The following is a 24220-nucleotide window of genomic DNA, read 5'->3' as shown; positions in this document are numbered from 1 at the left end:
TCAATGTAACTGCGTGGGTGTACGTACTACTTTAGTCGTGGAACATGTGTAGGTGTATAGGGACGGGTTATTAGAGATAGAGACTGGTGCAGCGTGGAGACAATTAAAATGCAAATCAATTTATAACATTTTTGGCATGCGTTTTTCTGGATTTTGTTGCTGTTATTCTGTCTTTTACTGTTCAAATAAACCCACCATTAAAATTATAGACTGATCATTTCTTTGTCAGCAGGCAAACGTACAAAATCAGCAGGGGATCAAATGCTTTTTTCCCTCATTGTAACAAGCTGAGATTAGGAGCACTCCCTTTAAGAGTTTGCTCCTAATCTCAGCTCGTTGCCTGTGTAGGGGTTATTACGGGAGAAAAGGCGGACGAGAAACAGGGGTGTCTGCACCCGCACACACGGGTGGCCACACCGACGTCCGCATCCGTTAACCACTGGGGGGCCATGGGGGCTCTGTGATCCCCCATAACCCCCCCCTCCGAGGGGATCTCTATAAAAGGCGGGGAGCCAGAGAGCTCGGGGCCAGTTCGACACGAAGCTGACCAGTGAAGACTGAAGACTCTGAGATTAGGCCCTGGGACTCCCCTGTCTCGCTGCCCTTGTCAGGGCCGAGCTGGGCAAGCCAGCGGCGCGGCCCAAGAGCTCCCGGACCTCTGCCCTTGTAAGGGCAGGGCCGGCTTAGCTGGTGCCGAGATCTCTGCTTACCAGGGCCGGATCAGACAGCCTCCCGTAGCCCATTAGAGGAGGACTGCGGAGCAGGACAGAGGGCTTAGTACTAGGGGTGGTTTCCCACATAGTACGGGTGAAGGGGCCGTTACCCCTTCAACTATTGTGTCTGTCCCTGCGTTAATAAAAAGAGTGTGCCTCAACTCCGTCGTCGTCTCCCTGAACTCACTACACATACAATGGGCGTGAGATACCGATATAGGTGGATGGTGTAGATCGACAGAGTGGTGTACGTGGCCACGGTGGCGCGCGTGGTGGAGGGGGCTCAGCGTCAGAGGGGAGGGGGGGCTGCTCGTGCAGTGCACCCCTCTCACGGCACCGACGGTACGAGTCACCATCACAGGCGCCCCGCCATACATGAAAAAACGAGCTGGTGGGAGAGCTGCAACGCTTCGGCACGGTGGCCTCCAGCATCAGCCTGCTGCCCATGAGAACGCGGAACCCGGCCATGCGGCACCTCATGTCCGGCAAACGGCAGGTGCTCCTCATCTTAAAAGGTGTACGCAACGAGCTGGACGTGGCCATCAAGCGCACCGCTGGTCCGCGTCCACACGGTGTACTTGGCTACAACCGCACCACGCTGCTACGGGTGTGGCGGCGTGGGACATGTTAAAAAGTACCGCTCCACCAACGAGGTTGGGTGGAGACGACGCCGACGCTGCAGCCGCAACAGCAGCAGCAGCGGGAGCATCGTGAGCAGCAGTAGCAGCAGGGGCAGCAGCAGCAAGATGGTGCCGGAGCGCGGAGAGCCAGCACCAGAGAAGGAGCCCGCTGACGATGACGGTGGAGCGTTCACCGTCGTCGGAGGGGCGCGGAAAGAGGAGGATGGGCAGGCGCGAGAGCGCCCAGCCCATGAAGACGGCCGAAACAGCTGGCGACGGTATCCAGCCAGCCGGCTGCCCTGTGGAGGGGGGGGGGGGAAGGCCACGGAGGTCACGGGTGACGCGCCCCTGGCGGAGACGACCGAGCCGGGAGCGCGACCTCCGGGCCCGGCCTCCCCCCCTCCAACGCAGGGAGAGGAACAGCCGACGACCGCCACCGGCGCCGTGGCTGTGCCGGGTGGCGTTGAGGCTCCGGGGAGCACCTCTTCGTCCATCCCGGGGGAGGGGGAGGAGGTGAACATGGACCCTGGGGGCAGTGGGCTGCCTGCGCGCGGGAGCGTGCCCAGCGAGGCCCCGGCGGCAGAGACAGAGACACATGGAGAGACAGTGAGAGAAACACAGAGAGAGACACAGAGACAGAGCGACACGGAGAGAGACACGGAGAGACGGTGAGAAAGACAGAGAGAGACAGACACAGAGAGAGACACAGAGATACACAGTGAGAGAGACACGGAGAGACACAGTGAGAGAGACACGGAGAGACACAGTGAGAAGATGCCCAGGATTGGACTCGAGCCCGGGGAGGCCCCGACTCCAGGAGGGTCGGCGGAGGCGGCAGGGGAGGCCGGCGCCGACGGGACGGGTGACCGTGAGGGCCCTGAGGACGACTGGGACGAGGAGGAGTGCCCCCGAGAGCGCGCAGGGTGGAGGGACGGGAGTAGGCCAGGAACGTATACACCCAGTGACATCCTCCGATGGATGAAGCAGGTGTACGGGGCACGGAACGTTCATGTGCGGGACAGGTTCCCCGACAGGGGGGCTTTCATCAAGGTGGCACGGACGGTGGTCAAGGACCCACACAGATACTGCTTCAACCGGCAGGAGGTCTACCGGTTGAAGGCGATGATGACCAAAGTGAGGAAGCTGCCACCCCCCCCCCCCCACCAGGAGAGGAGGGTGTGGAGGAGCAGGAGGGGCCCTGCCAGGCGAAAGGGCGTCAAAGCCCAGACAGACATCGGACACTGACTGTGCGGCGGTGGCGATGGTGCGTGAGTGGCGTGTGGTGGATGTGGTGCCGACGCTGCGCGTTGCGTGGCAGCGCGTGGGCCGGGTTGTTGCTTTGCTGCCATAAAGGCGCGTGCGTTGTGTGGCCATAAAGGCCGGTGTACCAAATACATTGAAAATGCTCCAGCGCAATTGACGCCGGAGGAATAAAATTGTTATAAAAAGTCTGTCTCTCTCACTGTGTCTCTCACTGTGTCTCTCACTGTGTCTCTCTCTGTGTCTCTCCGTATCTCTCTCACTCCGTCTCTCCGTGTCTCTCTCACTGTGTCTCTCTGTGTCTCTGTCTCTCTGTGTCTCTCTCTGTCTCTCTCACTGTCTCTCTCACTGTCTCTCCGTGTCTCTCTGTGTCTCTCACTGTCTCTCTGGCTCTGTCTGTGTCTCTGTGTCTCTCTGCGTGTCTCTCTCGGTGTCTCTGTCTCTCTCACTGTGTCTCTCTCACTGTGTCTCTCCGTGTCTCTCTCACTGTGTCTCTCCGTGTCTCTCTCACTGTGTCTCTCCCACTGCGTCTCTCCGTGTCTCTCTCACTGTGTCTCTGTGTCTCTCCGAGTCTCTCTCCGTGTCGCTCTGTCTCTGCGTCTCTCTCTGTGTCTCTCTCACTGTCTCTCTCACTATGCTCTCCGCGTCTCTCTGTCTCTCTGTGTCTGTCTGTGTCTCTCTCACTGTGTCTCTCTGTGTCTGTGTCTCGCACTGTGTCTCTCCGTGTCTCTCTGTGCCTCTCTCACTGTCTCTCCGTGTCTCTGTGTCTCTCTCCGTGTCTCTCTGTGTCTCTCTCCGTGTCTCTGTCTATGTCTATCTCAATGTGTCTCTCTGTGTCTCTCCGTGTCTCTCTCTGTGTCTCTGTCTGTGTCTCTCTCCGTGTGTCTCCGTGTCTGTGTGCGGGGGCGCACTGGAGGGAGCGTGCGGGGCGCGCTAGAGACGACGCTGCTCCGGGAAGGAGACCAGCGGGGTGGTGCGGAGACAGAACCTGAATCAAAGACCAACGGAGACCAGCAGTGCCTGACGGGAGTCTTTTATTACACCACTACTACTAGAGTGGCAGCCTAGCACGCGCTGCGCACACAAACACACACATTGCCTGTGCTGCACACAGCCTCACTCGGCTGCTGGGGGCTCCGTGTCTGTAGCACCGATGAAGGCAATCTCCTCCCCTTCCACCACCTCCACCACCTCCTCCACGTGCAGCAGCTCCATCATCCCCACGGTGACATCGTCGCCATCGTCGCCGCCGTCATCGTGGCGAACCCCGGCCAGCACATTGCTCACGTAGCCGCTGGAGGGAGCGGAGAAAGTAGGTGAAGACGATACGTACGTACCTAGCACACGAGCGCGTATGTACCTAGCGCGCGAGCGCGTGCGTGCCTAGCGCGCGAGCGCGTGTGCACGTTGAACTCGTTATTCCGCACCGTCCGTAGACAAACCGTTTCTAATTGGGAGGTTCGCGTGACGGTGGTTTAAGATGTCACGCGACCACGGGGAAACGGACGCGGCAAACTCCAAATATCCAGAGGCAGGCGTCGTCAGGGGTTGGGATCGAAGCCACGACCTCCTGCGTGCCAGGCGAGGTGGTCAACATCTCATAGCCACCAGCGCCGAGTGATCGTGCAGGAGCCAGGCGGATGGCGTCGCCGCCACGCCACGGGGGGCAGCTTTCATCCGGCGGTGTCCATCGGGGGGGGGGCGAGCTCCTAAAATTACGATTGTTTCTGCTCCACCGCGGTGGTGGTGGTGGCAGTGGTGTTAGTGGTGGTGGTAGTGGTGGTGTTGGTGTTGTGGACCCCCCTAGTGGAGCATCTTCGCCGGTTGGAAACATTTAGGCTGGCCTGCCTACGATCCATCCTGGGTTTAACCAGGCTGGATTGTGTGAGGAGCTCACAAATCCTTGAAAGATCTGGGCAAAGTCCCATCAGTGAGCTCCTCCGGCAGGCAAGGCTGCGTTGGCTGGGTCATGTAGCCCGCATGCCCAGCCACCGCATGCCTAAACAGCTTTTGTTCGGCCGGATCGAGGGGGCTAGACGGGCGCGGCACGGGCTAGAGAAGAGATGGAGTGATGTGGTACAGGAGGACGTGGAGCTGAGTGGACTTGCCGATGACTGGTACCAGCGGTGTCAAGATCGGCCTCAGTGGAGGAGGCTCGTGAAGGACGCTACTGGGCAGTTGGAGGCAGTCGCCCTCCAACAACAACGGAGGGCGGAGGAGCGACGCTCACAACAACGAGCGGAGCGCCGGGTGGCTAAAGCACAGCAAGTTGGCACAGTAGGGGGCACAGGTGGTGCATTAGCCAGTCATCTCGGTCAGTCGACCCGTGGCACCTGGGTCTGCTCCGTGACCTCCTGCCAGCAGGCGTTCGACACTTCACGTGGCCTCAAGGTGCACTTGGCCTGGCACAAGCATGGTGACGTCACCGCCACTTAGTGGCGAATGGCGGTTGTTGTTGTTGTTGTTGGTGTTGTTAGCGTTAGTGGCTACCTGCAGTCGGAGACGGTATCCTTCTCGGGGAGCAGGTTCGGGGCGTTTCCTCCTCGCTCATCTACTGGGGAACGAGAAAATCAAGCAGAACGTGACAACAACACGACACGCGACACGCAAACCAAACACATGCACGCCGTCGGCACGTGCAAAGTATAGCAATGGTTAACAAATCTATTAAAATCAGTACATAGATTACAAACATACATTTGTTGTATCTTACCGGGTAAGCCCCCCGCTGTGCAACTACGTAACTTGAGTAGAAGCTACAGCGGCTATCACAAGTGTCGGCTCAACTCGGTGGCTCATCGTCGTCATCATCATCATCGTCGTCGTCGGGCGGCAAATGAATATCATCAGCCAAATGACTCTGAACGCGCAGAGACACGCAGCAGGAAGTGTCAGGGTCGGGATCGAACCCACGACCTCCTGCGTAATAGGCAACCTTCTCAGCCACCGTGATGATGATGATGAGAGACACGCAAACTCCAAATATACAGCAGCAGGTGTCAGGGGCGGGGATGTAACCCATGACCTCCTGTGTACCAGGTGAGGTAGTTAACATCTCCTAGCCACCGTGATGATGATGATGATCATGAGAGAGACTCGCAGACTCCAAATATACAGCAGCAGCAGACGTCGTCAGTGTCTGGATCCAAGCCACGACCTCCCAAGTACCAAGCGAGGGAGTCAACATCCTCGCAACGCCACCGCCACGCTCACCATCAACATCTCATAGCCACCGCAACGCCACCGCAACACTCACCGCCACGTTTGCCGGCGCTCCGTGTGCCCCACGCGGTGCACACCACGAAGGGGAGGATCGCCAGCACCGCTATGGCCGCCATGAAGCTGATGGAGGCGCTGCCGCCACCGGCGGGGAGCGTCGCCTCGTCTCCCGTAGACACCAGCGGACGAGGGTCGGGAGGTGGTGGTGGTGGCGGTGGTGGTGGCGGCTACGATATTGGGGAGGCACGGGGAGATACGAGGAGACGCGGGGAGACACGGGTAGAAATGGGGAGACAGAGACACGGGGAAACAGAGAGACACAGTGAGACAGATACAGACAGCGAGAGACACAGACAGACAGACAGAGACAGAGAGAGACACAGACAGAGAGAGACACGCATATAAAGGATTTATAGTGACAAACGTTTTTACGGGTTAATTTTTTGAGCGGTCGAGGTCACAAGACGGAACGGGAGCGGCGGCGGCGGCGCGAGGAGCGCGAGAGAGCAGCGCAGAAAGCCGACGGAGAAGCACTCGGGCCAGACACAAGCATTAGCTGCCAAGGCACCAGCACCAGCAGGGAAAACTCTCAAGAGCCATGGCTACGCACCGTCCTCGAGTGCGCCCGCCTGGACGGGCGGCGACGCGGGCCCCGGGCCGACCGCCGTGTGTGCCCGCACCGTCACCTCGTACGGGGCCCGCTCGCTCAGCCCGCGCAGCGTCACGCTCCTCCGCTCCGCGGGCTGCAGCGGCGTCTGGCGCCAGCCACCAACCCCGCTCGGCCGCCCTCCCGAGCCGTCCTCCCGGCCTCCCCGTCCTTCCCGTCGTCCCCCCTCCCGAGCCGTCTGCGTCGGGTGCGTGCGCCGCGCCTTGGCCGGGCGGCAGCTTCCTGTAGGCGACCGTGTAGCCCGTGATGGTGCCGTGCCGGCCGTGTGCGGGCGGCGGCTCCCAGCTGACCAGCACGCTGCCGGGGCTCAGGGAGACGCACGACGTGTTTTGTGGGGGTGCCGAGGGGGCTGTGGGTCGGGTTGGGATTGTGGTGGAGGTGACAGGGGCGAGGGGGTAATGGGGAGAAACATCAGAAACCGCTGCGACATGGATGTGAATAACCCAGGGGGTGAAAAACGCAAGTTAGTCAATGACTCGTGCTGCAAAGCGGGAGCTTTACAATTCCAATGATGTGAAAAAAAAAACATTAAAACCTCCGTAGGCGTGGGGGGTACGCGGCGCGTACCTGACTGCTTGGTGCGCTCCGTGACCGTGAAGGTGGCGGGGCCCAGCCCGGCGCGGGAGCGCGCCGACAGCTGGAAGCGGTAGACGGTGTCGGGCTGCAGGCGCTCGAGCAGGAACGTCACGGCGGAAGGCTCCAGCGTCACCACCTCCTGGCGAGCGATCAACGGCAAGGCGGAGGTTGCGACGGTCACTGTCGTCAATCGTCAGCGGCGTCGTCGTCGTCATTGTCCGCATCACGAGCGGTTGTCCGATTAGCGAACAGGGTTCACATACAAACATCTTTTAATCATCACCACTGCCATTATCATAATCGTCGTCGTTATTGTCATTGGCGTCGTCGTCACCATCATCATTGTTGTTATCATCATCGTCGCCGTCGTCACTATTGTCTTCACTTAATTGCACTTTTGAGTGTGTGGTCTCCCGTGTAAAAATAATTGATAATAACAGAGCCCTCAATTTCCCCATCAGAGCTTCACCGAATCGCAAGACTCATCCACAAGGGGTGGGGCTGGGTGGGGAGGGGCTGGGTGGGGGGTGGGAGGGGTGGGGCTGGGTGGGGAGGGTGGGGTGGGGCTGGGGGTGGGGAGGGGCTGGGTGGGGGGTGGGAGGGGTGGGGCTGGGTGGGGAGGGTGGGGTGGGGCTGGGTGGGGAGTGGCTGGGTGGGGTGGGGCGAGGTGGGGGTGGATGGGGTGGGGCTGGGTGGGGAGGGGCTGGTCACCCCGTGGTGCCCTTATAAAACTCAACGTTTCACCTACTCACGCCGGCTTGTGCCCGCCCTCACAGTCGGGCATATTTGCGGAATACACCACGCCGCCGTTGACCCTGCAGGCCATTGACCGAGCAACCCGACGTTCCTACCAGCTCCCTCCGCAGGACAATGTGTTAATCGGCACTCCCCATTCTGTTAGCGGGTAGCTGCCCCTTCTCGTCAACATGGGGCAGAAGCGCCACCACGCCAGGGAGTCGACGACAATCCCTGGGATGGGGACCCCGGGAGGGGGGACCGGGGGATGATGTCACCTTCCAGAAAGTTCTGGAAGGGAGGGCGTGTCTAGGGCGGAGCAAGCCACGAAGCAGGGGGGTGATGTCACCTTCCAGAAAGTTCTGGGAGGGAGGGCGTGTCTAGGGCGGAGCAAGCCACGGAGCAGGGGGATGATGTCACCTTCCAGAAAGTTCTGGAAGGGAGGGCGTGTCTAGGGCGGAGCAAGCCACGGAGCAGGGGGATGATGTCACCTTCCAGAAAGTTCTGGAAGGGAGGGCGTGTCTAGGGCGGAGCAAGCCACGGAGCAGGGGGATGATGTCACCTTCCAGAAAGTTCTGGAAGGGAGGGCGTGTCTAGGGCGGAGCAAGCCACGGAGCAGGGGGATGATGTCACCTTCCAGAAAGTTCTGGGAGGGAGGGCGTGTCTAGGGCGGAGCAAGCCACGGAGCAGGGGGATGATGTCACCTTCCAGAAAGTTCTGGAAGGGAGGGCGTGTCTAGGGCGGAGCAAGCCACGAAGCAGGGGGATGATGTCACCTTCCAGGAAGTTCTGGAAGGGAGGGCGTGTCTAGGGGCGGAGCAAGCCACGAAGCAGGGGGGTGATGTCACCTTCCAGAAAGTTCTGGGAGGGAGGGCGTGTCTAGGGCGGAGCAAGCCACGGAGCAGGGGGATGATGTCACCTTCCAGAAAGTTCTGGAAGGGAGGGCGTGTCTAGGGCGGAGCAAGCCACGAAGCAGGGGGATGATGTCACCTTCCAGGAAGTTTTGGGAGGGAGGGCGTGTCTAGGGCGGAGCAAGCCACGGAGCAGTACACAAGCCGGACCTCTCAAGGGTCCGGCTCAGTCGTCACACCGGTGCTATGAAGGGGCTGGACTAGGAGCCTGGACTCCAGGCTCTACTGCCCTTCTCAGGCCGGGGGGTCTGAGTGGAGTGTGGTCGGTGGTGAGACCCTGGGGGACCCCCCTCTCACGTCCTTCTCAGGGCCGGGGGGTCTGAGTGGAGTGTGGTCGGTGGTGAGACCCTGGGGGCATCCCCTCTCACGACGTCCTTCTCAGGGCCGGGGGGTCTGAGCGGACCAGAGGTCAGGACTCGTACGTGTAGCCCGGAGGCCGTTCACCTCCGTGGGTGTCGGGTGGAAGGGGCCGTTACCCCTTCGTGTCAGGGACCTGCACCCAGATTGTGAATCAATATCGTGTTGCCTCGCAACAAGAAGAAGTTCTCACATTATGTACCCACTGCAATAGGACACCGTGTGAGTGTGTGTACGATGGCAAAGTCCACGCGTCTCTACAACGACAGCACCAACCTTCAAGGTGCATCTAATGAACGGGGGTTTGTCTCGACGATTGGACCTCCCCCTGTGAGTGTGGCCGATGGAACAACCCACACACCTCCTCCTCCTTGTCGTTGCTGTTGTCCCCCCCGTGGCGGACGTAGAGCTCGTAGCTGGCGACGGCGCCGTGGTGCGGAGGGGTCCAGCGTAACAGAATGCTCGATTCGGACACCGCTTCTGCTGTCAGCTTCACCGGCTGGACAGGAGGAGCTGTGGGACAAAAGTCATCACGTACAAATGTCTGTTATTTAACAACGTGTGTGACGTACAGGGATTCTGCCGTGGCAAGATGTTGAGTTTTATCATCATCAGCACAATCCATGTAGGTGTCCACTGCAGTTTCGTCATGTGGTCAGACAGAGGAAAGTGGAAACATTTTCACGTATATGCATACTCCACTTGAAATCCAGGTCACCGGTTCCATATCTCGAGTTCGACAGCTGAAGCCATGGGCAAGTCCAACCAATGTTTGAACCTGTTCTGGGCCTCATACCGCAATGATATTTTGCAAAATGGATGTTTCATTAACGTGCATCTCACAAGATTACATTCGTGTTTACACATACGCAGCAGTATTAAAGGTATACACCGCAGTTAGTCAGTGCCATATCGTGTGTGCAGTGGGGTCCAGTGCAAGTCCCCCTCCCTCTTCTAAGCCGTCTGGGCAGCATCACAAACAACCTGGCCACCATTACCCCTCTAGAGGGCGTCTCCTTCTCGAAGCGGCGGCCCTTCGACGCTTGCTTTCCCTAGCGTCGCCACGCCGCGTGTGCGCGCACGTGTGCTCCTTGCCTGCGACGGTGGTCTCGACGTAGATCTTGTCGGACAAGGGCCCGTCGCCAGCGGACGTGAAGGCGAGCATGCGAAGCACGTGCGGTGTGTTGGGCGCCAGGCCGCCCAACAAGGCGAAAAAGTCATCGCCGCCGACGACGCTCTCCAGCCAGGTGCTCTCGGGCCGCACGGGTTCGACGGCGCAGTAGACGCGGTAGCCACGGATCACCCCGTTGGGCACCTTGGGCTGGCGCCACGCTATCAGCAGGATGGGGGTGCGGCCCAGCATGTACGCGTGCACGTTGCGCGGCGGGCCCGACGGCGCCTGTTCGCCGGTGCGCGCCAATGCCGGCGGGCTGGGCGGCCCGCGCCCCATCCCGGTCACCGCCAGCACCCGCAGCTCGTACATCGAGTCGGGCTCCAGGCCCGCGAGCGTGTGCTGCGTGTCGGGCACGGCGTCCGTCTCCCGGAAGGGGCCCTCCGACGATTGCAGCTTGTACTGCGGCGACAGCGGGGTTGGGGGGCAGGCGGGCGGTGGTGGAGATCGCTCGCTCGACGCACGCGTTTATATCCGCGTAAGATGCGCAGGGCGCCGGGGTCGAATTTCACAGCAAGATAAGCACCGCTGCACTACCGCTTCCCACCACAACCGCATACCTAACACACAACAACCGCCATTCGCCACTAAGTGGCGGTGACGTCACCACGACGCTTGTGTCAGGCCAAGTGCACCTTGAGGCTACCACAGTGAAGTGTCGAACGCCCGCTGGCAGGAGGTCATACCTAACACACGCGCGCACACACACTGCCTTTGCAACTCGAGCATACGGCTGTATCCGCGCGCACCGCAGCACAGAAGATGAAGTCGGTAACTTTTTGGCTGGGTAATGTAGGAATCGTAACTGAGAAACCATCGAGTTTCCTGCGGATTCATCTTCTTGGTTCTTTCGGTAAAGTCACGTAGAATGGAAGTAATAAAATAATAAAAATAAAACATCATAAAATAATTCTCACGACGTTTCGGCCACAACGCAAGCAACCGTCTTCAGGTGAAGAACAGGTCTGTCGAGAAGACAGCATCTGAATGACTTTCCGACAGACCTGTTCTTCACCTGAGGACGGCTGCTTGCGTTGTGGCCGAAACGTCGTGAGAATTGTATTTTATGTTTTATTTTTATTATTGTATTACTTCCCTTCTACGTGACTTTACCGAAAGATGAATCCCTGCAGTCACGAAAGCTTTAAATAGAATTTTTTCCTGCGGATGTTAACTACCTCGCCTGCTATGAATGAGGGAGGGTTCGATCCTGACCCTGACGCCTGCTGCTGCTGTATATTTGGAATTTGCGTGTCTCCGTCACGGTGGTCGCGTGGATTTTTCTCCGGGTCCTCCGGTTTTTCCCTCCACATTTAGAATCGGCGTGCGTTCAAGAGCACTTGGCCGCTATACATTTCAAGCCACTTCGCTGAACTATCTCCGTGACCAGGTCACTTCTGAAAAAGAGCTATACAGCTCAGTGGGCTAAACTCCAAACATACAGGCGTCAGGGCCGGCATGGAAACCACGTTTCACCAGCAGGATGCCCAATGGTTCGGCGTGCTGCAAGCCGTCCTCACCTGGATGACGTAGAAGAGGACAGGGTCAGGGCCGAGCAAGTCCCATGTCAGCGTCACGCTGGTCGACGTCGTCTCCGTCACCGACAAGCCCAGGGTCGTCGGCAGGCCTGGGGGAGGTGGGCAGGGTAGAGGGGGGCGGTGGGGGGTGATGGAGCGGTGGTGAATCGGATAAGGGAGAGGCAATTGGCTACGATTGGCCAGTTGGAGATAGGGTCAGAATGCAGAGTTGGGACATGGATGAGGAGGGAATTAATTTCCGTTGTGTGCAATGTTTGTTGTGATTAATCATACAAACACAAGATCCAGGTCCGATTCAACACAGTACAGACATTCTAGATTTGAAGCTTTGGTGACTGCAAGGATTCATACTCTTAGTTCTATCGGTAAAGTCACCATGTAGGTGAAAAAGAAATTAAAATTTATAAAAATAAAGCAATAAAAATCACGACGTTTCGGAGGCAACACAAGTCTCCGTCTTCAGGTGAAGCCGTCACAGGAAAATATCTGTATCAAGTGATGAAAAATATCTGTATCAAGTGATGAAAAATATCTGTGTCAAGTGATGAAAAATATCTGTATCAAGTGATGAAAAATATCTGTATCAAGTATCACTTGATACAGATATTTTGCTGTGACGGTTCTGCCTGAAGACGGAAGCTTGTGTTGCCTCCGAAACGTCGTGATTTTTATTCTTTTATTTTATTAATTTTTATTTAATTTTTTACCTACATGGTGACTTTACCGAAAAAACTAAGAGTACAGTACATACAATTCGTGATCTGATCCCATCTGTGAAGGATGTGATCCCTGACACGCAATACCCCGGCGTCTACAAACCAAGCTGTGTCTGCAGCAGTAGTTACATTGGGGAAACTAAGCGACATTTCTCAGACCGTGTTCGCGAACACAAGGCGGATCTGAAACACGGTAGGACCAACACCTCAGCCGTGGCCGATCATCGTTTTAACGCTGTGGTGGGCTCACACGTGACATTGATTTCTCCAAGACGAAGGTACTCTGCAAACCCATTGGCTATCAGCAAACATTTGTTCATGAAGCCATCCAGATATAGAAACAGACACAATTTGAACCGAGAAGATGGGGGTACAAACTGAGCAATCATTGTAATGACGTTATTAACCAGGTAAAGTCATCACTGGCTGCGATGCTTCCATTCCGACTCTCTGAGTTACATTACCTTGTTAAATGTCTTCACATTAACCGGCTAAATGTCTCACTAACACAGCTACTGCTCATAATCAACGTTTTTGGGGGTTAGATCGCGTTATTTATAAATGTGTCGTAACCCTCCACCACCCGACACGGCCAATCAGTAAAAAAGTGTCACGTTGACAAAAGACAATTAGTTCACTGCTTTAGCCACCGGTGTGTTGAAGCGTGAAACCACAACAATTTACAATTTGAGTAGCACGACGTTTCGCTGGTAATTGCATCCAGCATCATCGGGCAATTCGCCAGAATGGTGAGGCTCTGCTCTGTCTCCCGTTCTTATATAGAGCAGCAGCAGCAGGGTGACGTAATCATTAACTCATTAACTCATCAGGTGCCAAGATTCAAGGGGGGTTATTGTAATTATATACTAGATTAGTAATCAGGCTATTGTTACGATGCGAGTTGTAGATTAGTAATCATTTGGAATGTGTTTTATTGTGATTATGCTACATTAGTAATCAGTGTTTGTTTCTGATTGGCCGTGTCGGGTGGTGGAGGGTTACGACACATTTATAAATAACGCGATCTAAACCCAACAACGTTGATTATGAATATTGGTCGCGAAAGCCTGCTACGTGTTAAACAGCTACTGCTCCCTTCTCCTTGATGTTCAAGCGGCTGAATGTCTCTCATTAACACAGCCGCGGCTGCGGGAGCAGTATGTTTTTTATCAATCTGTCCGCCGCTCGCTCCGCTCCACGCGAGCACACACAGTGCTCGTGATGAATCACGACTATTCTTTGTTCTTTCGGTAAAGTCACGTATAAAGATATAATAATAATAAATTAAATAATAGCTATTACGACGTTTCGATTGCAACACAACCAATCATCATCAGGTATAGTGAAATAGCGACATAAAATCTAACCAGAAAACTATAGACAGACATATAAGCAGACAGATATCACCAAGATACACAGAGAGAGTGACACAGGTACAGAGAGGGAGATTGTCTCTGTGGGGTGGCCTTAAATAGACAGGGGGGGGGGGCGGAGGCAGAGAGAGGGAGGGGGTTAGAGTCAAAATTTACATGTCAATGAGTACGAAGAGACGCGTAGTAAAGTACGCAGGCTTAGAGGGAGAAAGAACACACTAAATTAAATAACCTAGCAAAGTATCGAAATGTTACGTAAAACGACACAGAGTTAAGAATGAATCACAATCTCCGTGGCCGCCTCTGCCTTCTCGCTCCGCTTGGGCTGCTCAAAAGCGGTTGTGTCTCGTGTGATGATGGTTAAGGCGGTAGGGGCTCTCCGACTCTCGTGCGTGTTTCGTGCGACACCAGGCCACGTCGCATCCAGTCACGCTCCAATACACCCTCCGTTGGATAGATGTTGGAGAGGTGTTTTTTTTTTAAGACGTAGGCACAAAACGACGCGTCGTTACCAAAATGTTTAAAATACGGTCGGCCACATCGTTAGGGTAACATCCTAGAACATATCTTCTTGGTTCTTTCGGTAAAGTCACGTAGAATGGAAATAATAAAATAAAATAAATAAAACATAATAAAATACAATTCTCACGACGTTTCGGCCACAACGCAAGCAGCCGTCCTCAGGTGGAGAATAGGTCTGTCGGGGAGACAGAGTCTGAATGACCTGTTCTCCACCTGAGGACTGCTGCTTGCATTGTGGCCGAAACGTCGTGAAAAATATGTAAATATTTTTTTATTTTTTATTGTTTTATTATTTCCATTCTACGTGCCTTTACCAAAAGAACCAAGAAAATGAATCCCTGCAGTCACGAAAGCTTTACATCGAAAAAAAAAAGATGTAGATGATGATGTTGATGATGTTGATGATGTTGATGATGATGATGTTGATTATTAATGTTAATGATGATGATGTTAATGATGATGATGTGAATGACTGTCTTCTCGACAGACCTGTTCTCCACCTGAGGACGGCTGCTTGCGTGTGGCCGAAACGTCGTGAGAATTATCTTATTATGTTTTATTTTTATTATTTATTACTTCCCTTCTACGTGACTTTACCGAAAGAACCAAGAAGATGAATCAGACAAGTGACTGTGTGGACGGGGGGGGGGGGGTGAGAAATGTGACGTCACATCAAAATACGCACTACAATGACAATAGTTTAAAGCGATTTGAAGCATGTTTTATTTGGGGGGGGGGGGCAGAGCTTTGTGACGTCATATTTGAGGGGGGGGGGTCTGACTTTTTGTGACGCCGAGTGACGAAGGGGGGGGGGGGAAAAAAAGTCTAAAATCGCGTGATGTCATTTATGGGCGGCCCCTTGGCAGAATTCCCAATCAAGCTGCACAAGATTTGCTGATGTGCATGGACGTGTGTGTGTCTGAGTGTGTTAGTGTGTTTTGTGTGTCTGTGTGTCTGTGTGTATGTCTGTGTGTGTGTCTGAGTGTGTTAGTGTGTGTGTCTGAGTGTATGAGTGTGTGTGTGTATATGAGTGTGTGTGTGTGTCTGAGTGTGTTAGTGTGTGTGTGTGTGTCTGAGTGTGTTAGTGTGTGTATGAGTGTGTGTGTCTGAGTGTGTGTGTGTGTGTCTGTGTGTGTATGTCTTGTGTGTGTGTGTGTCTGAGTGTGTTAGTGTGTGTGTGTGTATGAGTGTGTGTGTGTATGAGTGTGTGTGTATCTGAGTGGGTTAGTGTGTGTCTGAGTGTGTGTGTGTATGAGTGTGTGTGTGTGTGTTGGGAGCGGTGGTGTAGCGATTAGCAAGCTGCACTACGAACCCAGCCACAGAGTTCCATTCCCACTCACGGCCAACACCAGTGACAATCATCTGAATCGGTCCCGGGCCTCCACTAGGTGGACTCAGCCTCAAACGAGTACCTGGTGTGGTGTGTAAACATTGTCACTGGGGAGACAAAGGCGGCCAGGCGTGGTGCTGGCCACCCACCCCCTCGTGTTGCCGTGCCGGGCTTCATTAGGTGCTCGCTAACAGCACTTGCCCCAACAGTCTGTTGAGGCTACACGGGGGATCTTTGTCTTTGGGCGAGCAGAGACAGGCAGGCATGGGGGCAATGGAGAAGGCGGCAATGGAGACGTTCAGACAGGGAGACAGACGGAGTGGCCGGGAGACTGACAGAGACCGCCGGAGGCTCCAGACAGACTTCAGACACAGGCAGAGACGAGACAACCATCAGACAGACAGGAGGAGGTGGAGGAGGAGGATAGACAGATGGCAATGCGACACGCACGTGCGGAAAAGCTCGTCACAACCAGTTAATAATCAGCAGGAGAAATCACTCCGCAGAAATTGGTCCTGTAAAAATTAACCCGTAAAAATAAAGTTTTTCACTATAAATCTCCTTTATATGCGTGGCATCGGTTTTATTTTATTATTCATTTCTGTTTTTCTGGAGTAAGAGTTTCATTTTTATCACATTGGTATTTTAAATTAAATATGAAAAAAAAAATTCCTAAAAATTGGAACATTTAGGAAAAAATTTTTCAGGAAAATAAATTGTCACGCAACAACGAGTCTGTGTGCAAAATGTCAGCTCGATTGGATCACGGGAAGTGGGTTAAAAAACGACCGAAAGATTTGCACGGTCGTAAGCAAGCAAGTGTAGAGGTGTAATTGCGCATGTCTACGAATGTTGAGGTGTGATTATGCATGGCCACGGATGGCCAACAAACACAAGGGGCGGGGTTACGGCCGTACACAAGGGTGGCGCTCGCACCGACGTCCGCATGTGTATCCCCCACGGGCCCCCCCTTGGGGCAAGTCCTATAAAAGGTGATGAGCCGAAAGGCTCGGGAGTCGGGACTCAGCTATAACCAGAGAAGACGGAAGACCAGCTAGTGTAGGCCCCAGAGCTCCCCTGGCTCGCTGTCCTTATAAGGGCCGACCAGGGCAAGCCGGTGGCGTGGCCCCGAGAGCCCAGACGAAGCTGGTCTGGTGACTCAGGGAGCCGGGATCCCAGCTTAACCAAGCTGGGACAGATAGCCTCCCCTAGTCCCGTAGTGGAGGAATTGGTATAGGTTAGAGGGGTTAGCTGTCGAGAAATCCCTGTAGCCCAGTGACCTGTAAATAACTGTGTTGGTGTAATAAATAAGTGTGCCTCCGATCCTGTCGTCAAGCCTCCATATACTTACTACATCTGGTGTCAGAAGTAAAACGTCCAAACGATGGACACACGAGGGACGACACGTACCAAGGAGTCGGAGATGGAAGACGCCGCGGCCGATTCAACACCAGAGATGGCCGGGGTCGGATCGGAGCAGCCGGGGCCAAGTACGCCCGTGCCGCTACGACAAGAGGGGGGGGATGCGTCGGCTGAAGGACTCCGGCTGGCCCACTCCCGCCTGGCGGAACTGCTCTACGCCGCCGCCGCTGCGTTGGAGGAGATCACGCGGCTGGGGGCTGGAGGGGCAGCGCGGGTCGACGACAGCAGCCGGCGCGCGGCGACGTTTCCCGCCACCCCGACGCGGCTGGCGGTTAAATTTCCCGCCATCTCTACAGTGCGAGCGGACGGCGGGGCCGGCCCGCGTCACGTGACTGCTGAGCGCCAAGCACAAGCCGTGACATCATCACACCGGCCGGCGCGTCAACATCGGAGCGACCGGCGATGCCATGTGCACAGCCCGCCCACACTGTATCATCGGCGGGGAGCGACGGAGAGCGATCTACAGCCACGGACGTCGCCTTGCAGCAGCGTCTGCCACCTCTGAAAGAATTCGTAGGCGCAGACGGAGACTGGGGCGGCTTCAAGAGACGGTTCATCGCTCATCAGGAGATGGCGAACTGGACGGACGCCGAGGCTCTACGCGCGCTGCCAGCGATGCTGGACAACGACGCCCTGGCTACCCTCACCTCGGCGCCGAGGGAAAAGCGCGCCACCCTACACCTGGCGTTGCAGCTGCTGTCAGCCGTCTATGGGCCGCCTTCGGACTGCAGGCAGCTTTTCCACGATCGGCGTCGGGGCACCAACGAATCACCTCTGGCCTTCCGGACTGCTCTCCTGGCTCTAGCGAAGGCTGCTTTCCCAAGGATGGACGAGGAAGGAGTGGATGCCATGGTGGCTGAGAAGCTGCTGCTACTCGCTGATGAGCTGGACGTCAACGTCCTGGCTCAAGACAACTCAGAGATGTCGTCCCTGCTGGTCGCGCGCCACATCCACGGGGGCTTGCGGTCCCTTCGTCGAAAGGCGGCAAAGGGGGCGGCCAGCCATGCCATGGCGGCTACCGCCCTCCCATCGGAGGAGGTCTGCGGGGTGGAGCGGCGAGGGGAATGGAGAGCGGCAGTACCACAGGCTCGGAATGGACCGAGCCGCCAGGAGCAGCCCAGGACATCGGGGGCGCTCACACGCTGCTACAACTGTGGCCTGCAAGGCCACGTTGCGTCAGGATGCCGGGCTCCCCGTCAGCGCGGGGCGACACCTCGTCAGGACGCCACGCCGTCTCCTCCCAAGCTCCAGCAGAGAAATACGGCTGAGTCGCGGCACCTCACACGTTTGGCCCACGCACACATCCGACACACACTCACGCGCCCAACTAAACAGGGCTCCAAATTCCCCATCCGTCGCGCGCGATTGTTCGGTAATGCGGCGGGCGCTCCAACCGGGTCAGTGGTCGGAGCTCGCCCATCGTGTCGTTGCTGCGTCGGCGGGATCATCGGTCGTGGTCGGTCACATTGATGGGGTAGAGGTGCGGATTTTAATTGACACAGGGGCATCGGCGACCATTATATCTGATTTAATTTATAACATCCTTCCCGTTCAAAGTCGTCCCTTGCTCCCTGTTGACGTGCCGTGCTATGCCGCTAACGGGGGCTCTCTGGGCATTATTGGCCAAATCCGCGCCACTATCTGCATTGGGGACATTAAATTATCCGGGCCTGTTTTGGTTTCCTCCTCACTCGCGGTTCCGTGCCTGTTGGGGACGGATTTTCTGGCCAAAATGCCCATCCGCATCCTTATTGACCAAGGGTGCATTGAGCTCCCATCGGGCCGACGCGTTACATTTCTGTCTTCCCCCACCACGGAGCGTCGGGCGTTTGCCACCGTGCAGGCGCTCGTCACAAAAACTGTGCGCGTGCCTCCGGGGGCTCAGATGCTCGTCCCTCTTAGGTTGCGTCGGCCGTTTAATGAAGGGGTTGCGGATCGGGGGGTCTTGTTGGGACCATCTCGGGCCGGGGTAAATGGACCAGATTTGCTCGCGGCTCAGACCATGGTGAGAGGGGATGGGGACCCCTTCATTGCAGTCCTTAATGTGGGATCGCGAACGGCCGTGGTTCCTCAAGGGACCGTGCTTGCACACGCAACGCCGGTACCCTATGAGGAACCACTCGTGGGTCAGGTATCCACCGATCCTCCGTCGCGACCGCATTCGGACTGTGATGACGGTTGGCTGGATGCGCTTTGCGCGGGTTCAGTGGACCTGTCCGACTCGCAGCGCGCGCAGCTGCGAGTTCTTCTGAGCGAATTTGCTGACGTTTTTAGTCAACACAAATTTGATATTGGTTGTACTAAATTGCTGCGACACCATATTGACACGGGGGACAGCGCGCCAATCCGCCAAAAATCCCTTTCGGTTGAGTCCCGCCGAAAAGGATCATGTCAAATCGGCTGTTGATGACATGCTAGCCGCCGATATCATTTCCCCTTCCAATAGCCCGTGGGGCGCGCCGATCGTTTTGGTGAAAAAACACGACGGCTCACTGCGGTTTTGTGTCGACTTTCGGCGTCTGAACAAAATCTCTGTGGCAGATGCGTACCCGCTTCCTCGAATGGATGAGTCGCTCGATGCCTTGGCGGGGGCGCGATTCTTTTCCACCCTCGATTTGCTATCTGGATTCTGGCAGCTTCCTCTGGATGACGAATCAAAACCTAAGACTGCTTTTCGGACACCGCAGGGTCTCTTCCAATTTAACCGCTTGCCGATGGGTTTACATTCTGCGCCGGCAACTTTTCAGCGGTTAATGGAATTGGTCTTGGCAGGGTTGCAATGGGATTCGTGTTTGATTACTTAGACGATGTCATCGTCTTTAGCAAATCCTTCGAGGAACACCTCCAGAGGTTGCGTGCTGTTTTTCTCAAAATGCGGGCTGCCAATTTGAAATTTAAACCACAGAAGTGCCATTTACTCCGCGAATCGGTGCGATATTTGGGTCACATTGTTGGGCGCTCGGGGATATCCACTGATCCCGCCAAAACGGAATGCGTCAGCTCCTGGCCGACTCCCACCTCTGTGGGAGAGGTCAGGAGTTTCATTGGGTTCGCGTCGTATTATCGGCGATTTGTGGCTGACTTCGCTACGATTGCGAAACCTTTGCATGCCTTGACGTCCAAGGGAGTCAGGTTTCATTGGGGGCCGGAGGAGGAGGCTTCTTTTCGCGCCCTCCGGAATGCTTTGGTGGGGGCTCCGCCGTTGAATTACCCGGATTTTTCACAACCCTTCTTGCTCGATACAGATGCAAGTAACACGGGCATCGGGGGCGTGCTGTCCCAGCTCATTGGGGGCGTAGAGCATGTGGTGGCTTACGGTAGTCGGGTACTGTCTCCAGCCGAACAGCGGTACTGCGTTACCCGTCGGGAATTATTGGCGATTGTTTATTTCATTCAGCAGTACCGCCCGTATCTGTACGGTCGGCGGTTCACCGTCCGTACAGATCATGCGGCCCTACAATACGCCCTGCGGGTTCAACAACCATCGGGCCAGTTGTCTCGATGGTTGGAGATTCTCCAAGACTATGACTTTGTCACCACATATCGTAAGGGTCTCCGCCACACGAACGCTGACGCCCTGTCGCGATTGCCACCCACTTCGGAGTGCGCGTGCCTCTTGGGTTCGGGGCGTTGTAGGTCTCCGAACGTCACCACCGATTCGGTCCTCGTGGCCGCTGCCGATGCGCCTTCGGTTTCGGGTCCTATCGAGCAAGAAGGGAGGGATTCGTTGCTGGGGTTGTCAGTCGCGGAATGGGGTCGCCTCCAAATGGAGGACACCTCCCTCCTCGCTCTGCGCCGTCGCGCCGGGGGGATTGGCCAGGGGGTGGAAAACGTTGACTCGTGGGGTTGTTCCAGGGACTTTTAATGCACTGGGATGGTAAAACCCGGCGCCAGCGGCTCGTGGTGCCTGCTGCTTTAAGGGGTAAGGTGGTATGGGCTGTTCATGAGCGGCTTCTGCACTTGGGGGTTCATAAGACCTTTGCCACGCTCCAGCTAGATTTCTTCTGGCCGGGCATGGAAAAGGACGTGGGGGACCTCTTGGGGTCGTGCACGCAATGCGCGCAGAGGAAGCCACCTGCTAGGGGGTCCAACCCTCCGCTGCAGTCCATAAAAGTTTCCAGGGTTAACGAGCTCGTCGCTCTGGACATACTTGGCCCATTTCCCGCTACACCCAGGGGCAATAGGTATTTACTAACGGGGGTTGAATACTTCACGAGATGGCCTATGGCCTGGCCCCTGGCGAACCAGTCGGCAGCAGCCATCGCGGAGGCCTTTGTCCAGGGCTATGTCCTCGACAAGGGTGCTCCGGAACGGCTGCTTACTGACCAGGGTAGGAATTTTTCTGGTAAACTCCTACGTGAGGTGTGCGACCTCTTGGGTACGGAGAAGGTTCGGACCTCTCCGTATCACCCACAAACTGACGGGATGGTGGAACGGCTGCATCGGACCATCACGTCCATGCTGTCCCAGCAGGTGTCGGTATCCCAGACGGATTGGGACCTCCGCATAGCCGGTGTGTTGCAGGCCTACAGAATGGCTCCCCATGCGGCCACCGGATTTTCCCCTTTCTTTTTAATGTATGGGCGCGAAGTTAACCCTCCTGTGGCGACCCAGCTGAAGCTCTCGGCGCTCCAGGCGAAGTCTAATTTGTCCGAACACGTTAAATTTAACATCGCTCAATTGTCTGAGGCGCGGGAAGCGGCCGTGCAAAATTCTGAACTCCGCCAGAAGGCGAACGAGAGGCTTCGGTTGGGGCGGGTGCAGGTGGTCAAATGGGTACCAGGGGACAGGGCGTGGTTGCACTGTCCTCAGGTGCCGCTGGCAACCTCGTCGAAATTGGTACGGCCGTGGCGGGGGCCAGTGGAGGTCGTGCAGGTTTTGCGGCCGCAATGTGTTCGCGTCAAATGGGGGAGGCGCCGGTGGTATGTGCACCCCTCAAGGTTAAAACCATTCGTCACGCCGCCCCGGGGTTCACACACACACACGCATGGCCAAACGTGTGAGGGTGTCGCCGACTCCCCGTCGTCGCTGCACTCGCCTAACCTGACGCCAACTGTTCCGTCCCCAGGTGAAACAGGAGTGACGGGCCCACGCCCACCAACCCCTCCCGGAGGGGTCGGGGGTCACTCGGCAGCGGAGCCTGACCCTCTTGCACCCGGGCCGTCAACAACCGTCACTGAGCGTGCCGGGACGGGCCCTTGTGACGGACCCGCCGCGAGAACGCGCGCCAAAACGCGCAGACTTTTGTGAGGTCGGCCGTTGGGGGGCCTTGCGGACAAAAGGGGAGGGGTTTTGTGAGGTCGGCCGTTGGGGGGCCTTGCGGACAAAAGGGGAGGGGTGTTGTGAGGTCGGCCGTTGGGGGGCCTTGCGGACGATGGGAAAGGTGACGTCCGGAGTGTATATATATGTTGGTTTTGGGGTGTTTATCCGGGGGGGGTGCGTCGGGTTATTTTTTCTCTCTCTCTCTCTTCCTCTCGTTGTTCTTGTTGAAGTTTTCTTGTTCTTGTTAAAAATTACGCGAGGCACACACGGGGTTTTTGTGAGGGATGCACCTTTATTCTGATTTTTTTTTTGCAGCCGGGGACGGCTGCGAGCTGTACAGGGGGGGGTGATGTAGAGGTGTAATTGCGCATGTCTACGAATGTTGAGGTGTGATTATGCATGGCCACGGATGGCCAACAAACACAAGGGGCGGGGTTACGGCCGTACACAAGGGTGGCGCTCGCACCGACGTCCGCATGTGTATCCCCCACGGGCCCCCCCCTTGGGGGCAAGTCCTATAAAAGGTGATGAGCCGAAAGGCTCGGGAGTCGGGACTCAGCTATAACCAGAGAAGACGGAAGACCAGCTAGTGTAGGCCCCAGAGCTCCCCTGGCTCGCTGTCCTTATAAGGGCCGACCAGGGCAAGCCGGTGGCGTGGCCCCGAGAGCCCAGACGAAGCTGGTCTGGTGACTCAGGGAGCCGGGATCCCAGCTTAACCAAGCTGGGACAGATAGCCTCCCCTAGTCCCGTAGTGGAGGAATTGGTATAGGTTAGAGGGGTTAGCTGTCGAGAAATCCCTGTAGCCCAGTGACCTGTAAATAACTGTGTTGGTGTAATAAATAAGTGTGCCTCCGATCCTGTCGTCAAGCCTCCATATACTTACTACACAAGCAAGCGAGTGAACTTAATATAAAGGATTTAACAATTCCAATTAATTCCCCCCCCAACCCCCCATCGCTCGTGGCTTACTGGGTTGACGAACAAATTTATGAAGACGCAAAACCCTTTGTGTGTCTTTCACACCCGCCAAGCATTCGATGGGTTCGTAGCACCGATGCCAATCGACATAACACAGCTGGCGAGCGAAGCGATGGATCCACGATGTGTACACGAGTTTATGTTGCTGGGTAGTGAAGTGTTAAGTTCTAATTGCTGATGCCTCAGACGTATAGAAAATGGCTATTCCCACAAACTTTGCATCTGTGACCACCAGGACTTTGCGTGAAGGAATGACACAATGGATAGCGCGTTTTCTCATTGACAATAGGTCGATTTCAAAATATCAATGTCCTGGTCACAAAAGCAAAGTTTGTGGGGCAGAATAGACATTGTCTGTACTTTGGAGGCATAGGCAATTAGGAAATAACACTTACTACCCAGGAACAAAAACTTGTTTTGCTACACCTGACCGTAGCCATGGAGTCAACATTGGGGGGGTGGGGGGGGGGGAATTTTCCAGGGGGTCCCAACACAAAAAAATCTAAATTTTAAAACTAATTTCGTGCATAAAATATTAAAAAAATGCACCAACACATGGGATGGACTTGTTATGTATGGTTTGACAATAATGTCTAATAGTGTCTTGTATTACATTGCTCTGGTTATACTTTTTTTGTACCATTTCTTGTTTCATTGTATGTAATGGCAGAGATTAGGGATTCAAAAAGTACAACCATAATCATATGAACAAAAATCTATGCATTCATTTATATGAAGACAAGTCCACATTGTGGCCAAGGTTAGCAAATTGTTTTTTTTATTTTTCTCTCTCACAGCTCCGTCAACGAGCCCTTCCCCCCTCCCCTCGCGTGACGCGTCAGACTGCGATG

The 24220-nt window shown here is 55.6% G+C and overlaps 1 protein-coding gene across 1 annotated transcript in view; it reads right to left on the bottom strand.

Moving 5' to 3' along the window:
• Positions 1–6414: 6414 nt before the first annotated feature.
• LOC133339970 (receptor-type tyrosine-protein phosphatase delta-like) overlaps positions 6415–24220 on the bottom strand; it is a 29131-nt gene continuing 11325 nt past the window's right edge. Inside the window, exons 2-7 of the mRNA XM_061548074.1 lie at positions 11749–11855; positions 10153–10630; positions 9419–9570; positions 7047–7194; positions 6671–6828; positions 6415–6567 (exon numbers count right to left, since the gene is read on the bottom strand). Of these exons, the coding sequence (XP_061404058.1) occupies positions 6415–6567; positions 6671–6828; positions 7047–7194; positions 9419–9570; positions 10153–10630; positions 11749–11855 (1196 nt within the window). The remainder of the gene's footprint in view (positions 6568–6670; positions 6829–7046; positions 7195–9418; positions 9571–10152; positions 10631–11748; positions 11856–24220) is intronic.

The sequence above is a fragment of the Lethenteron reissneri genome, unplaced genomic scaffold (assembly GCF_015708825.2).
Source record: "Lethenteron reissneri isolate LAM-NWPU_2019-01 unplaced genomic scaffold, ASM1570882v1 scaffold_616, whole genome shotgun sequence".
Lineage (NCBI taxonomy): Eukaryota > Metazoa > Chordata > Hyperoartia > Petromyzontiformes > Petromyzontidae > Lethenteron > Lethenteron reissneri.
The sequence above is the reverse complement of the archived record's forward strand: the minus strand, read 5'-3'. Positions and strand labels throughout refer to the sequence as shown.